The sequence below is a fragment of the Panthera onca genome, chromosome X, assembly GCF_046562875.1.
Source record: "Panthera onca isolate mPanOnc1 chromosome X, mPanOnc1 haplotype 2, whole genome shotgun sequence".
In the NCBI taxonomy this organism is placed as follows: Eukaryota; Metazoa; Chordata; class Mammalia; order Carnivora; family Felidae; genus Panthera; species Panthera onca.
Genome location: NC_138357.1, coordinates 102,436,873 through 102,453,575, shown reverse-complemented (window position 1 = coordinate 102,453,575; position 16,703 = coordinate 102,436,873). Strand labels below are relative to the sequence as shown.

The window sequence follows — 16,703 nt, the reverse complement described above, 5'->3', positions numbered from 1 at the left end:
AGAGAAAGTTAGAAAACAGCTACCAATAAATGATTATATAGGAACAAACTATGCATATGTGCTGAGGGAACCAAAAACTATAGGTCATAAAAAGAAATAAACATGATATAATTACTGGAATATAAACCCTGATACAGCAATTTTAGGGTCCCAGATTGACAAACAAAACAAAACAAAACAAAACAAAACAAAACAAAACAGAAAAAGGAATGCTTGCACTTCTTTTTCAAGTTTCTAGTGTCGTTAAATGTAACTCTGATGACTACTAAGAAACCCCAGGGGGCACATGAGACGCACCGTCCCCAGATTCTATGGCGTCTTTTAACCCAAACGCTATTTAGGTCTTCTATGGAATTATCATCGTGCTACCCCTGGTGGTGGTATTTCCAGTGTGGTGTGTTTCTACTTGACATAAAATAAAAATCAACTTTACTTGAAGAATCAGTCACCATGCTTCAATACTTCGATCATTTGATCTGTGAAAAATAGACAAGGCAAAAAACAAAGAACTCCTCCCTCCCGAGATGTTTTTAGTTGTGCCTAATTATAGAACGGGTACAGCAAAATCTTCTGGCTCCCTTCCCCTGAGATGCAAAGCCAGCATTGACACGTGCCACGAGACGTGATGCATACCTTACACTAACGAAAGAATAAGAAGTGAAATAAACTGGAAATATTCAGTCAACACAGAAGTCAAAGCTATGGCTAAATGAAGAGACGTTCCTTCCCAAGTCTGCTTGTGGCAGTCATGGTCCAGTTTTCTTCTTCTTTTTTAAAAATTTTTTTTAATGTTTATTTATTTTTGAGACAGAGAGAGACAGAGCACGAACAGCGGAGGGTCAGAGAGAGAGGGAGACACAGAATCGGAAGCGGGCTCCAGGCTCCGAGCTGTCAGCACAGAGCCCGACGTGGGGCTCAAACTCACAGACCGTGAGATCATGACCTGAGCCAAAGTCGGACGCTTAACCGACTGAGCCACCCAGGCGCCCCTAGTTTTCTTCTTCTTGAACCACACATGCAGGAGCTCACAAAATTGCTGTCAAAAGGGACAGGGGGAGATGCTAGGAGGATTCCCTGCGGTTTCAGCGATTTGTCTCGGCATATTTGAAGAAAACTGTCTAAATGACATAGGATTCACGGCGACAGAATCCTCATGTATTCAGTCTAAGCCTGTACTCAGGTATACTCCACCCCGATCCCCCCTTTTTGGGGTCAAGTGTGTTGACCCTCGGGGGGTCCATCCCTGCTGCCTGGAGTGTCGGTTGCTGATGGTATTGCTTACTAGGAATTGCTTTTGGCCCCAGAGAAACTCCTTCAAGGTCTCCCTTTCACCCCACTAGGCAGCCCAAAGCCGGACAATGACCGACTGGTTCGGGAAGACAAAGGCCACCCCTCTCCCTGCAATTCAGGATGGCCCGCGGGGCCAGCCCAGCTCTAAGGCTCCCGTGGATGTGGCTGAGGCCTCTGTCGTGGTAAAATGATTAGCCTCGCTCGCGGTCTACTGCCTCTCTTTGTCATCAGTGTATCCCTGGAGAACACGCCCCAGTATATAGTTGTCATCGGGCCATCTGAATCAGAGTCTGTTCCCAAGGAACCTGCTCTAAGGCATTTTGCATAGTAAATAACACTAAGGTTTATTCCTATTTTCATAACAATTTTTCCTTATACAACAATTTTTCAGCAATTTTTTCCTTATATCCAGAGAGCACCTCACTGTTGTGCTTCTGAGCCAATCGCTATGGCCAAAGAGCATGTGATTCAGCGCACTTACCGGCTCCAACAGCGGTCAGTCTGGGAGCTGGGCCAGGCTGCTTTGCCTTGAGCTCTTGAAGTAACTGGGTTACTGCCTTCCAATCAGAGCTCAGATCTTCAACCTTTCCCTGTAATAGAAAAGCACACATGTTATTTATTCGATTAACACCTTGAAGATTACTTAATTCATGACGTTATTAATTCGTTTCGCAGGTTCATTATTGTATTTCTATTGTGTTTTACTTTTAAATTAATTTTTCTGGGGAGAACTCCTTGCATAGGTATTATAATTATTTTAGCCAACCACCTTACAAATATTTATTGATCGTTGGCTGCATCCAGGCTCTTGCTCCAGGCACAATTTCACTGAAAGGAAGTAGAATGCAAACCTTAATCGGAGGAAAACGAACACACAAACAAAACACGTTGTCGTCTCAGCAACCGTCTTGACCCTCTCAAACAGTATCTGGTGCGTCTACATAGGAGAATTAACCAGCATATATTAAAAGATATCATGATGTTCGGGTTCACCCCAGATACATTCTATTAGAGCCTCTTGAAGGGAGACGGTGTGGTACACTTGGGGATATGACACTCAGAGTTCACTTCAAGGAAGGGCACTTGTCCCAAATGGTGGAAAAGGTGTCAGTGGTCCTTCAGGGACTGTCGCGGTTGCAGAGAGCCGCCTTGTGCAAGAGCATGCCCTTCTCAGGGCAGCCCTCATTCAAGGACTGATCAAGGGGATGGTATAAAGGGCCAGCCAATTTTTCTCAAAGCAGGACAATTTTGAAGTGTCATTTCAGCTCCAGAGCTCGCAGTGGAGTCACCGAGCCTGTACGTGAGTCACCGAGCCTGTACGTGGCCAGTAGTGTGCTGGTAAACGTTACACAACCGGCTCTCTGGAGAAAACAATCCTAATCTTTGTGTTTACCAATTTCAGTGGTGTAAACGGCCCTATACTAGCCAATTCCAAGTTACCAAGATGCCAAGGGGCTCACGAAATGCTGGAAAATTTGACAATAGTCCCTCATGAGCGGATGCAGGCTGGCTCCAGTACACCGGTGGTCGGCCATATGGTTATTTACTGCCCTCAAAATGCGAACAGAAGGCACACGTGTTGGTTCTGGGCTGAGGCTTTTACAAGACGGGTGAGGCTTCTCTACCCTGTCTACTGCTGTGAGAGCATCAGAGTCCCCTGGAGGCTTTGTGGCCCCAAGGTAGCTGGGTCCCAGCTCCAGAGTTCTAGACTCTGCAGATCTTGGGTGGGACCCGAGAATCTGCCTTTCTAAGAGTGTTCTAATCGATGCTGATGCTGATTGTCTGAAACCAAAGCCTAGGGTGATCATTCTACCTAACGAGTTATCTAAGCATCTACAATGGACTAGATAGATAAGCACCATCCTTGAAAGAAATACAAAAACAGGCCCTTAACTCATTGTCTATGCGACTTAATTCTCTTAAGAAATCCCATTTGAGAAAATCTGCCAAGGGAATAAATACTAAAACAAAGACTAAACATTCATCACTTCCTAATGCATATCATCTATGCTCTGATGGTTCTTCATGTCTATTTTACCCGACCTGAGAGCAAATCAGGGCTTTCAGTTTTGTTTTGTTTTGTTTTGAGTCCACAGTTCATGTTGTTAAACATTCGCTATCTCATCAGTGAATGTAACTCTTTATTTATTAAAATACAAGCCTTGAATCCAAAAGCAAACAAATCACGCCTCCGATCAGTGAGGAAACTACCACCGAAAGTCAAGACGCGTGGAAGATGTTTTTCCATTCTGACCTCAGAGCTAGACGCTGAGAATTAAGTATGATAAAAGGCTAATGAATTAAAACATATGTGGTCTCCTGATTCCCCTGCAAAGTTGCAGTGACTTCACAAGGACAGAATATTAAGAAAAACCACGTCGATAACAAAAAGCAGCAATAAATAATAGGGAGGAGATAATAAACATAAAGGCAGATATTTAGAAAATGTATGGGGCGCCTGGGTGGCGCAGTCGGTTAAGCGTCCGACTTCAGCCAGGTCACGATCTCGCGGTCTGTGAGTTCGAGCCCCGCGTCAGGCTCTGGGCTGACGGCTCGGAGCCTGGAGCCTGTTTCCGATTCTGTGTCTCCCTCTCTCTCTGCCCCTCCCCCGTTCATGCTCTGTCTCTCTCTGTCCCCCCCCCCCCAAAAAAAAAAAAAAAAAACGTTGAAAAAGAAAAAAAAATATTTAAAAAAAAGAAAATGTATGGCCTTGGTCATTTATGGCAGGGATAACAGGGCAACATATGGCGAAGTCTCATCATACACCATTTAACTTACAGAAAGTCACCTATATGTGCTGAGATAAAGAGAGGGAGAGATTACAGACTGATTGAAATACTGCTGGGATCTGCCCCCTCTTTCACTCAATAAGCCTATGGTTGCAGAGGGGCCAAGGAGAGATGGGGGTTTTCTATTGCCACCGTCGCCTTAGGCGCCACTCTCTTCTCACAGTATAAGCACCTCACTGCCTTCAGTTGGCTTCTGATATTTAAAGATAAGATCTTTTATCCGACAACCTGGCTTCTAAAAGCAAATTAACGACTTGATCTGGCTCCTAACTGAATGAACAGTGATCTGTGTTCCACTTCATAGCCCATGCGCATCAGCGTATAACGAAACGGAACAGTAACTGATACTTACAATGATGCCCCTGAAAATAAAGAAAAGTTTTAAGTTCCATTGTGTTTTAGAATCAGAAGTCCTGGGTTTCAGTCTTAACTCATGACTACAGCTTATGTGATCCTTGGCAAATCAGATAGGTCACTCAGATTTATCGTCCTTGAAACGTGGATATAACACTACCACCTAACTCATAGCTTTGTTGGAGAAACTAAATGAGATATTTTAGGAGAAAAGAACTCTGTGAACTGCAAAATGCTATAAAATTGTTGGCTAGTTATTAATGAGGCAAAGCAAAAGATGGTCAATAAAAATTTTCATTAAAATATTAAAATAAAAATATTTCAATGCTTAAAGGACTAGATTTTGGTTATCCTAAAAATAACATGTATATATATTCAGTTCCCTTTCATTAATACATACATTCTGCACAGTCCATTCATTTATTCGAACGTTATCTTGGCCACTGTTATTCCCAGATGGGTAAAATGGTACTATAATTTCAAATGCAGAAATTAAAAAAAAAAAAATTAAGCAGCAGCCCCAATGTACCACAAACATCTGGGGATAGTGCATACTGTCGGAAACGCAGTAAGCTCAGAATTGTATATTCCCCAAACTTTCATAACGACTAGCAAATAATATCACATAAGACGGCTAGAGATTTTGATTCCGCTGGTCACGGAAACACTCTCACAACTTCTTCAACTATCTCCCGGACTTCAGAGTTGAATTTGGTTATTTATATATGATGGCAGTTTTGGTTGCTTGGTTGGTTTGGTTTTGCCTTTTGGTACTCTGGCAAGTGCCCGTGTCTTCTACCCTCTCATCTTTGCTCTGAGGACGTAAACTTCTTTGAGGCAGCAAAAGATGTTTGGCTGCAGCAAGTAATGTGGTCTTTACCACGTAACATGCTTGAAGCAGTACTCGAGACATATATAAAAGGTAACGATTTCCTCATCTTGTTAGTAATCGTGAACCAAATTTAAGGGTATAAAAGAGATGTCTAAATGTTGACATCTTTAAATATAAAATCAGTGGAGTTATAGCTATTGAGTCCTGTTCTTTTTTTTTTTTTAAGTTTACTTATTTATTTTGAGAGAGAGAGAGAGAGAGAGAGAGAGAGAGAGAGAGAGAGAGAGAATGTGCCCACTCAAGCAGGGGAAGGGCAGAGACAGAATCCCAACCAGGCTCTGTGTGGTTAGCCCGGAGCCCCATGTGGGGCTCGAACTCACGAAGAGTGAGATCATGACTTGAGACGAAGTCAAGAGCCGGATGCTTAACCGAATGAGCCACCCAGGTGCCCCTCAAGTCCTGTTCGTGATTAGATTTCCAGAATTTAAACATTTTGAAGATGCTAGGTAAATTGCAGATCTCAGGCTTTCCCCACAACTGCAGCAGATTCATATTTTACCCAAAGGGAGAAACTTTGAGAGCATCTTTTAAAAATGGTAAACTGAGTTCCATCAGAGGGGGCTTTTGCAGCTGAGCATTGCTTTCCGTTGTATATAAGTTGCTTGGAAATAGTCATTAATGTTAAGACAATTGTATCAATGTGAAATTTATTCTTTATGAAGAGGAGAAATTAATTACAAGAAAACATGATTTATGAATACAGTTTTCCTTTTTTATTTTAAACCAGAATATAGTTTTAAACTCTATGTGAGTTTGGGATTTTCAAAGTTTAAAAATCTTATATCTTTCTCCTCTGTCAGTAGTTGGCAGGAGATTAATATCTGCTACATAAATAAATGAATCCACCCATGGCTCTATATACACAGACATGCATGTGAATGTTGTAATTGAAACATCTATGTCTCTTTGTCTCTCTTTACAAATGTAGTTAGTACAGTTGAGGGTCAGGGGTGAAATTCAAATCTCTCAATGCTTGCCCAGTTCCAGCATCAGCTACTAAGCAAGACTAAATTGAGACTTTCCCTCCAAATACTTCCTCAGAAAAGTGTTGACTCCAATTCAATCCTTTAGAATGTCTTTTCTGTCCCATTTGTTTTATTCTGAACAACAACAACAACAAAAAAACCTTGCATAGTGGCCGGCAGGAACCTCAAGAGATGGGAATCTGGGATGCTTATAGAAGCCATCTGACAGAATTGGTTAATGATAATTTTTAAAAGGTGAAGGTTGGTAAACCATGATCAATTATTCCTAGGGTATACCCTCACACTTACCAGTGGTGAAGGCCATTGTAAACAAGTCTTGTAAAGACAGTTTAGAAAAGCAAACGAATAAGTGACTCTGATGAGGTGATCGATAATACGTATCTAAGAAAAATGAAAAGATTCTCTTTCCTAATATTTTGTGAATGGGCAGTGAGCTTGGGGATAAAGCTTCCAGCGATAACATTGAGGAATTAAAAAATGGCCCTTCTGGTAGTTGGCAGCTGGCTAGGCGTGATGACCCCAACTGAACATGAAGAGCAGTCACAGAAAACAAATTAGACACGACGCCATGCCAGCGCCATGTTTGAACAATACAGAGATGAGGCCACTCTGCCACCACGAGAAGGACTAATAAAAAGCACTGTTACTTCTTCAACAGGGACAGCTCTGCCCTACTTCAATCACCTCACCTTCTAGATGAAAATTATTAAAGATACACAGTCATCACATTAACTCTGTTGACAGCATCTAATCCAAATGGCTTCCAATTCCCTAATTCCTCTTTAGAATCATCTCGCCAGCCAAATCCTGTAAGCAGCTCTCTCTAACCCTCTTTTACTGAGATGCCCCACTGTCTCCCTGGGGCGATCTCTTCCTTGCTGCAGTAAGCTAAAAATCCGAACATTTTGATTATAGGTATGTTCCTAGCAGTCTTTGGGCAGAGAGCTGTAATAGCATCATACAGGAATTCAGAAAGCGCACATACCTTACAAGGAAGATGGTGAGCTCTAGAATTCTGGAACATGCATATGAATGGTGTGAATGCACTTGTTTCATAAAATATAAATATGACAAACAGCACTTCTAAAAAGTGTGTTATTTTATAAAATGAGATTTAAAATATGGAAGTACTGCTCAATTAAGAAATGAAATATAATTAGACATTTGCAATCTCATCCACATTCTTAAATGTTTATAAGTTGCTCAAAATCCATTATAGATTTTATTTTCCAAATGGGAAAGTGGGGCTCTCCTTATTTCCAAGCATATGTAATTAGCATTTATTCAACTTCTCACAGCCTAAAACTTTTCCTTGGGTGTAAACCTAACTTATGTTTAAAAAAATTAAATTCTCCTATCCTTCTATTAATAAATTTAAAAATCTCTCAGTAATTCTTTCCCCAGCTTTTTCTATTAGTACTGACATGGAAATTGTGCTCACTAAATGAGTGAGTCAAAACGGGCCTATTCATTTGGGGGGAGGGGAGGCAGAATTATGATTCTTATGTCTCTTTTGATTCCTGATGTTATAAAAAATTGCACCAGGTAAATGAGATCATATGTCTGACGAAGGATTCATAAAAGCCAGATGTTGTTATAAGTGTAATATTTAATTAGGCAACATTTTGACCAACAAGGCACCACTCAACATGCTATACCAAATAAAAATCTTCAGACACACATCTGTTGTAAGTAATATATTAAACATTATCCAGCCAAAAAAATAAACCCTAAGGAAGTTCTTGGAAATGTTAAGATATTGATTTTAGCGATAGAACAAACTTGTTGGGGAAGAAAAACAAGCTTAATCTAGTTAATTAAAAACAAAACAGCTGGGAGAATGAAACATCCCTGGTTGTGATTGACTTTAATCGCAAATGACTAATGATGCTGTCATTTTGCAGCAGATATTTGAGGAAATGATGCTTGGAAGATTCTAATTGCCCTCTTGACCATTTGTCTACAGCAACTATTTTGTGTTAAAGGTTGGGGTGGAGTACTTTGACCAAATACAGAAGACCCCTAATGCTTTACTTTTTCTGTTACGGTAAAAAAGAATTCAAGAATATTAACAAAATATATTATTAGATTCATGTTAACCAGATTTTTTGAATAATCTAGGTAGCCAAGCAAACCAGCTAGTTTCATCTCATCACCTCAGCAAGGAACCAAGACATTTAAAATTCCATTAATGCTCTCAGTTCTAATATATGGAAGGTGATATAAGGATTTCAGAATATACACATTTTAAACAGTTTTTTTTTAACGTTTATTTATTTTTGAGACAGAGACAGAGCATGAACAGGGGAGGGGCAGAGAGAGAGGGAGACACAGAATCTGAAACAGGCTCCAGGCTCTGAGCTGTCAGCACAGAGCCCGACGCGGGGCTCGAACTCACGGACCGCGAGATCGTGACCTGAGCCGAAGTCGGTCGCCTAACCGACTGAGCCACCCAGGCGCCCCCACATTTTAAAAGTTTTAACAGAAAGTGTAGTGCTCCACGTGGAGTTCAAGAATGAGAACCCATTAAAGAAGATGTCTTCCAACCGCTTTAGTTCAAAAGAGAGTTATGAACACTTTAAAAACCAAAAAAAAAAAAAAAAAAAAAAAAAATTAAAAACAAACAAACAAAAAATAGAGTTGTTTTTTTTTTTGGTAGTTGTCAATATTGTTGTTACTGATGGCAGCTGTTATTGCTGCTTTTAAAGTGCAAAATTATTCTGCGGAAAGTGGAACATATTAAAAAAAGATCCTATCAACAGCATTATCATAAAATATTATTAGCAAAGGGATAACTTAAGTAAAATGTTTAACAATTTGTCTAATTTATCTGACCAATTTTCAATAATTTCTGAAGATGGAGGAACCAGATGCAAATCAAATGAAATAAAACTGTGCGTGTGTGTGTGTGTGCATGGGTGTGCATGGATGCGTGTGTGTGTGGGGGGGGGGGGAGAGAAAGAAGAGACGGAAAGCAAAACCATGATGCTTATTTCTTCAATCATATTCTTCTAAAAATTTTCAGCATTGTCGCCTCAGAGATCCGTGCTATGTTTATGTCCTTAGTAGAAGTGTCATGTAATATATGTTCTATCTTTAACAGGAAATTCTCAAAGAAAATAAGGAAGAAGTGGGTTAGTCAGGGATGAGAAAAAGAAAAACTCAAAATTTACTATCTTTGAAAATTAAAGAAATCCTAGTGAGGTTGATGAAGTGAAGGAAAGGGTGGGGGGTAGTGAACAGCGATGAGCCCAGGTCCCAAAGAGAAATTTGGAAGGTGAGCTTAGGAGCTGAACAGAATCATTCTTTGCTGTGTCCTCAATTAGAAGGTCTGCAACCAGAGGACATACTGATTGTGCATTTAAGTATTAGAGCTTATATGTATACCATGAAGAAGTTTCATTTTCTTTTTTAAGAATGTCACTTTCTTCTTAACTGTTACTATTTCCAAAAGAAATTTCCCCCAAATGTAAAACCAAACTTTTTTCCTGAAAATGTGCTGCAGGCTACTCAGACTCCTTTCTCTTCCATTAAGGAGTGCGAAACCCAAAAGTTAAGGAGAAAAAAGCATTAAGGAGTAGCACGATTGTTAAAATTTGTATATATACAATGAAAATTGAAAGAGGCTTTGTTTATGGAGTCAGAGCAATGGACCACCCTTCAGAAAAATCATCTCGTAACCTTTATAAAGCAGTTTTTCATCCATGCAGAGATGTAAATAGTCCCTCCAGTTTGTTGCCTTGTACTGCTGGGTTCTGTATTCCGAACTATGAAGGGGTTTTTGGGCCTCCAACATTTCTGGCTACTACAACCCCCGGCTCATCTCCAGGTGTTTCCAAGGTCATGGTCCATATCAAAAGTTGCATGTGAATCAACTATTTCTCGACGCCCCACTCTCCCAAATCAATCTTTCCCTTTTGACTCTTGATTATCAGCTTGATGTACTGATTCTTCTCCAAACCCAAGGGACAAATGGTAGAACAGGGATGAGTTTTCGTTCTGCTTCTCCCAAATAAGCTGACTTAAAAGGAAATGGGAAAGGAGAGAAAAGAAGGAAAGAGAGGGCTGACTCTATAAAGTGGTTTTAAGGAATGCAGATGAGAAGGAAAGTTAGCATCTTCCTGTTCTTTCTTTCATTTCGGAAAGGTAATTCCCCTTTTATATCACTAATGCGAAGGCAGAAAGCAGGTAATGCTCATTCAGACAGTTCTGGTCTCCAAGTGGCCCAGGAGTTGAAGGCTTGAGTGGGAGGTGTGATAAGTTAGCATCAACAGCTTGGATTGTTTACATATGATGAAAAAAAAAAAAATTCTCATCGGCTTTCAATTAAGAATTTTCCCTCTGTTTTTGTTTTGTTTTGTTTTGTTTTTTACAAAGGCACAAAAATAAAAGAAAATTGTGCCAAACCCGGCACGGAGTCTTTGACGATCAAACAGGCGTAGACAGAGTAGACCTATGGAATGGTCCGTTCATTTGTTTCACTGCTTGCTACCAGAGTCCCTCTGATAACGAAGGAAAGGGTCTGCTTAGGGAGTGGCTTTCTGGAGAGTGTACATTTCCAGCAGAAACACTGGAAATTTGCTGCTTTCGGGGCCTTCGCCAGCTCTCCATTCTAAATACTGGACACAGTGTTACCTCGTGAATATTGTCATACTAGGCTTGGAATTGGATGCAAATTATTATTATTGTTTTGGATGGAAGGAATGGTGACAATGTATTCCTGAATAATGTCTATCAGTAATTACACACAAATCTGTGCCTTTTAGTATCTGGTGATTGGACATTATGTTTCAGCTAAAACTTTACATTTACCTAAGGGAAAGGCCCCTGTAAACTGCAAGGAAAACAAACAATTTTTAGAAATGAAGCTTGGGCCACACAGAAGCGGTGACCTTAGAGACAGAGTCTAAGTCATGGTAATGTTGTTTGCAAGGACAAACTAGTTCTGTATAATGAGGTTATTGACCTGCACTGCTTTAGAGCAGTTTTAAACATGAGGGTGAGGCTCACTGAATCACAGCCTGCAATGTTAGCTAGAGAAACCAGGACTGATCAATAAACAGCCACCATTACAGGCTCTCAGGAACCTTCATCATAATGGGAGCCATTGTAATTTTGGTCAGGTAGAGAAAATAAGGTAACCTATACCAACCGTCTATTTATCACTGGACTCTCATTTGCAAATGGAAGCCATTGATTAGCCATTGTTTTTGGCTTTCCATTTCTCTCCTCACGTAATAGCCTGCGAATAAATGCGTCCTAGACTTCGAAACGTATGTGAGGAAAGGAAAGAAGTAGAAAGCTTTCTCCCAGGCCTGTTTTTTTACCAAAGAGAGAAGCAATTACATGACATTTCACTAAAGATTCTTGACCCAATAAAGTACTAAAGCCCAAATGCCAATTTTCCTCTTTCATACGAAAAGAGTGTAACAGAGAAAAGAAAGGTCATGGACCATATTGTGATTCTTTACAGCTGGTGGAGACAGACAGTACGATGCAGTAGCTTGATTTGAATTAAGCCAAACAATATGAAAAGCATCAAGGCTGGCAAGCAAAGCAATAAAGCCTAAAGAATTTAATCTACCTTGAAGGTGGGACTACTTTCTGTATGGATGGCAGCACACCGGGACAGAAATGAGTCCTTTAATGCAATGACTCGTTAATAGCCTTAAGATCACAATATATAAATAGGATATGTTGATCAAAAAGACAGCTCAGCCTCTGCAGTTGCGGCATGGGCGATATTTCTTTACAAGTTATTTCATTGATTATAAATAGACCACGTCAGTGGCAAATGTACAACAGGGGAAGCATAACCCATTATGAGGTAATGGATATCGCTTCATTACCTTCACTGGCTGAGCGGCTGGTTTTTCCTTGTACAAATGCTGCCCTTTAGACAAAATCCCTTCCACATCCGGCTGTTTAGCTTGAACTGCTACTTCAATTTCCTGGGGAAAAGAACACATACAGTGCAGATGAACTTCACAGTTAGCAATAAAATTACTAAATTTAAATATACCCTTGGAGACTCCACATGTATTGCAGACCAATTTCTGCATGGTACATGGGGGCACACAAAGGTAGCTTTAGCGCCGAGGAAAGAAACAGAGGCCTTTGGGAAATGTACTAACATTGAAAATATTTATCTGAAATCTTCTCGAATCATATCCTAATACTATTCAATAGAGACACAGACAGTAGCTTTGGTTTTCAAAATCACTCGAATGCAATGAGAAATATGATTTATGAATACGATTAACATGGATAAGTGCTATTGTTAACTTCAGTAACCTCCGTAATCCTAATGTTCATTTTACTTTGCAGACTCCTTATTTTAACAGGATTCTCTTGGGCTTTGGATCCAAAATTTCGTTTCAAAATAAAACCAAATAATTCTTCCCACATCACTGTCAAGATTAAGTTTCTTTCCAAAGAGTAAACACTTAAAGCTCAATGTCAAGGCTTATTAATTATTAAGCAGTCAAATTAAAAAGGCCTTTTGAGGAATGATTTAATTATTAAAAAAAAAAAAAAACTTGTTTGTTTCCCTTAATCTAGAGAAGACTGAAGAAGGACCAAACAAACAAAAACCTCTTTAGATATGAATATAAAGTGTTTTGTTATTGGCCGCTGTCTAGCTCACTTGAAGAGAGAACAAAAGAAATGTGCATAAATTGAAGCTGAAGGAAGTGAAGTTAAATATTACAGAAGACTTTTTGGATGGAACACTTGTTAAACACCAGGATGGAATATCGATTAATCAATGTCAGGCGTCAGTCAGGGCCTGGGCAATCTTCCCCAGATAGCAACTCCTGATTAACCCATATCTCCCTTCCTCCCTCTCCTACCCTGTCGCCTCCCAGCACTGCTGTGTGTACGTGTCTTCATGTCATTGCTTCCTTTATATACTCTGTTTGTATCTTTCTCTCTCAGCCCATCAGAACAGGGAGTCCTCTGAATCCAAATTACTGTAACTTATATGGCACAGTATGGTGTCTTGCCATGTATGGGTGTTTAGTACACCCTCTTGAAAAGGATTATTTCTTTGGTTCTTATTATAATAAATACCAGTGGAAGCTGGACATTAAGACTAACCCCATGCATTAATGGGTATGTGTGCAACACACATACTTACACACACGCACACACACATGCACACCACCTTCAGGAACAATAATTATAGAAGAAATCAAACCTTACAAGAACTTTCTTATGACAAAAATGGAACAACATTCCATGCTCATGGATTAGAAGAATAAATACTGGTAAAATGTCAATACTACCCAAAGCAATCTACACATTCAATGTAATCCCAATCAAAATTGCACCAGCATTCTTCTCAAAGCTAGAACAAGCAATCCTAAAATTTGAATGGAACCACAAAAGACCCTGAATAGCCAAAGTAATATTGAAGAAGACCATAGCGGGAGGCATCACAATCCCAGACTTCAACCTCTACTACAAAGCTGTAATCATCAAGACAGCATGGTATTGGCACAAAAACAGACACATAGACCAGTGGAATAGAATAGAGACTCCAGAATTGGACCCAGAAATGTATGGCCAACTAATCTTTGACAAAGCAGAAAAGAGTATCCAATGGAAAAAAGACAGTCTCTTTAACAAATGGTGCTGGGAGAACTGGACAGCAACTTAGAGAAGAATGAAACTAGACCACTTTCTTACACCATACACAAAAATAAACTCAAAATGGATGAAGGACCTGAATGTGAAACAGGAAACCATCAAAACCAAAGAGGAAGAAGCAGGAAAAAAACCTCTCTGACCTCAGCCACACCAATTTCTTACTTGACACATCTCCAAAGGTAAGGGAATTCAAAGCAAAAATGAACTATTGGGACCTCATGAAGATAAAAAGCTTCTGCACTGCAAAGGAAACAATCAACAAAACTAAAAGGCAACCAACGGAATGGGAAAAGATATTTGGAAATGACATATCAGACGAAGGGCTAGTATCCAAATTCTATAAAGAACTCACCAAACTCCACACCCGAAAAACAAATAATCCAGTGAAGAAATGGGCAGAAGACATGAATAGACACTTTTCTAAAGCAGACATCCGGACGGCCAACAGGCACATGAAAAGATGCTCAAGGTCACTCCTCATCAGGGAAATACAAATCAAAACCACACTGAGATATCACCTCACGCCGGTCAGAGTGGCTAAAATGAACAAATCAAAAGACTATAGATGCTGGCGAGGATGTGGAGAAATGGGAACCCTCTTGCACTGTTGGTGGGAATGCAAACTGGTACAGCCTCTCTGGAAAACAGTGTGGAGGTTCCTCAGAAAGTTAAAAACAGATCTACCCTATGACCCAGCAATAGCACTGCTAGGAATTTACCCAGGGGATACAGGAGTGCTCATGCATAGGGGCACGTGTACCCCAATGTTTAAAGCAGACTTTCAACAATAGCCAAACTATGGAAAGAGCCTAAATGTCCATCAAGTGATGAATGGGTAAAGAAATTGTGGTTTATATACACAATGGAGTACTACGTGGCAATGAGAAAGAATGAAATATGGCCCTTTGTAGCAACATGGATGGAACTGGAGGGTGTTATGCTAAGTGAAATAAGTCATACAGAGAAAGTCAGATACCATATGCTTTCACTCCTATGTGGATCCTGACAAACTTAACAGAAGACCATGGGGGAAGGGAAGGGGGAAAAAGTTAGAGAGGGAAGGAGGCAAACCGTAGATTCTTAAAAACTGAGAATAAACTGAAGGTTGATGGGGGGGGTGGGAGGGATGGGTGGGGGGGTGATGGGTATTGAGGGATGAGCACCGGGTGTTGTATGGAAACCAATTTGACAATAAATTTCATATTAAAAAAAAGAAACTTAAGTCTCAAGAAGAAAAAAACTTTCTTACGATAAAAAAACGTTAAAACAATCTTGCAAACTTGTAACAAGTCCAAATTCAGAGCATACTTTGTGAGAATTGGGCATTTCTTCCTTTAAAACTGTTTATAAGTATCTGTCTTTCTCTGTACAACTTATTTCACTTAGCATAACACTCTCTAGTTCCATCCACGTTGCTACGAAAGGCCAGATTTCATTCTTTCTCATTGCCACGTAGTATTCCATTGTGTATATAAATCACAATTTCTTTACCCATCCATCAGTTGATGGACATTTAGACTGTTTCCCTAATTTGGCTATTGTTGTAAGTGCCATATGTTTTCACACCTATGTGGACCCTGAGAAACTTAACAGAAGACCAAGGGGGAGGGGAAGAAAAAAAAAGTTAGAGAGGGAGGGAGGCAAACCATAAGAGACTCTTAAAAACTGAGAAGAAACTGAGGGTTGATGGGGGGGTGGGGGCGAGGGGAAAGTGGGTGATGGGCATGGAGGAGGGCACCTGTTGGGATGAGCACTGCGTGTTGTATGGAGACAAATTTCACAATAAATTCCACATTAAAAAAGGTAAAATAAAAATAAATCTCAAAAAAACCCTGTTTATAAGTGCATCCGGTATAAATTCGAGACCTTCAGAAAATGATCACAGGTAGTCAATAATTTTACCAATGGTTTGGGCCTGCAGCCAAACGATGAACACTGCCATCTTTCTCTCCCCGCTCCTCTTCCTCGACCCCAAATAAATCGTTCCAAAGATCACAGAGCATTGAGGCTACTCTTCAGGAGGCACTGGCAAATCGAGTTAGGAGACTGCCTTTTATATTACAAGGAATTCCCTTCGGCACCAAACACGTTTTAATTCATGAAATTTTCATTGGCAAATGAACAGAAAGAGCGGCAAGGCTGACATTAAGGCCGCCCAGATACTACTTTAGAGCTGAATGTGAAGCCAGCGCTTGCTAGATGGACTGAGGAAAAGTTGGCCTGCCTTGTGAAATGTCCCTGTTTTGCGCCCACAGGAGGTAAGATAGCCCCTCTTCAGGCCATCGAGTTAGCCCCAGATTTAGTCCTCTGATGAATGAGCACTGCAAAGTCACATCATCTCCCTTTATAGAAATGTTTCCTATTAGCATGTCCTTCTCTCATCACTAATGTCATCTCTTCGTCCTTCGATGAAATAATGAAGAGTTTCAGCACCTGGATGAGACGTACCCTTGGTCCTAGAGACACAGAGCAATGGGGAAAGAATCATGGGCAGCTCTCAATTCTTTGCTGTTATGTCTTGGCAATGTGTTGGAAAGCGTGATCTCTAATCACACGCACCTTTGATAAGTCCCTTCAGAAAGAGCATTTTGAAAATAAAACTCTACACTTTACCTCACGACATTTATATGCGGTGTGAATTTACGAGTGAAAAGGTAGGTCAGTTATTCAGGGTCAAATATTATTGCTGGAAGGGTCAACTGTACTAAATCCAATTAAATTCACTTAAAATATTCTTTAGTA

The 16,703-nt window shown here is 40.2% G+C and overlaps 1 protein-coding gene across 12 annotated transcripts in view; it reads right to left on the bottom strand.

Annotated features, from left to right (window-relative positions):
* The window catches only part of DMD (dystrophin), a 2,113,538-nt gene that overhangs the window by 672,430 nt on the left and 1,424,405 nt on the right, over nucleotides 1-16,703 (bottom strand). For all 12 annotated transcript variants that reach the window (XM_081792827.1, XM_081792829.1, XM_081792824.1 and 9 more), the window contains 2 exons: nucleotides 12,161-12,262; nucleotides 1,772-1,880 (listed from right to left, as the gene is read on the bottom strand). In XM_081792827.1, the coding sequence (XP_081648953.1) occupies nucleotides 1,772-1,880; nucleotides 12,161-12,262 (211 nt within the window). The remainder of the gene's footprint in view (nucleotides 1-1,771; nucleotides 1,881-12,160; nucleotides 12,263-16,703) is intronic.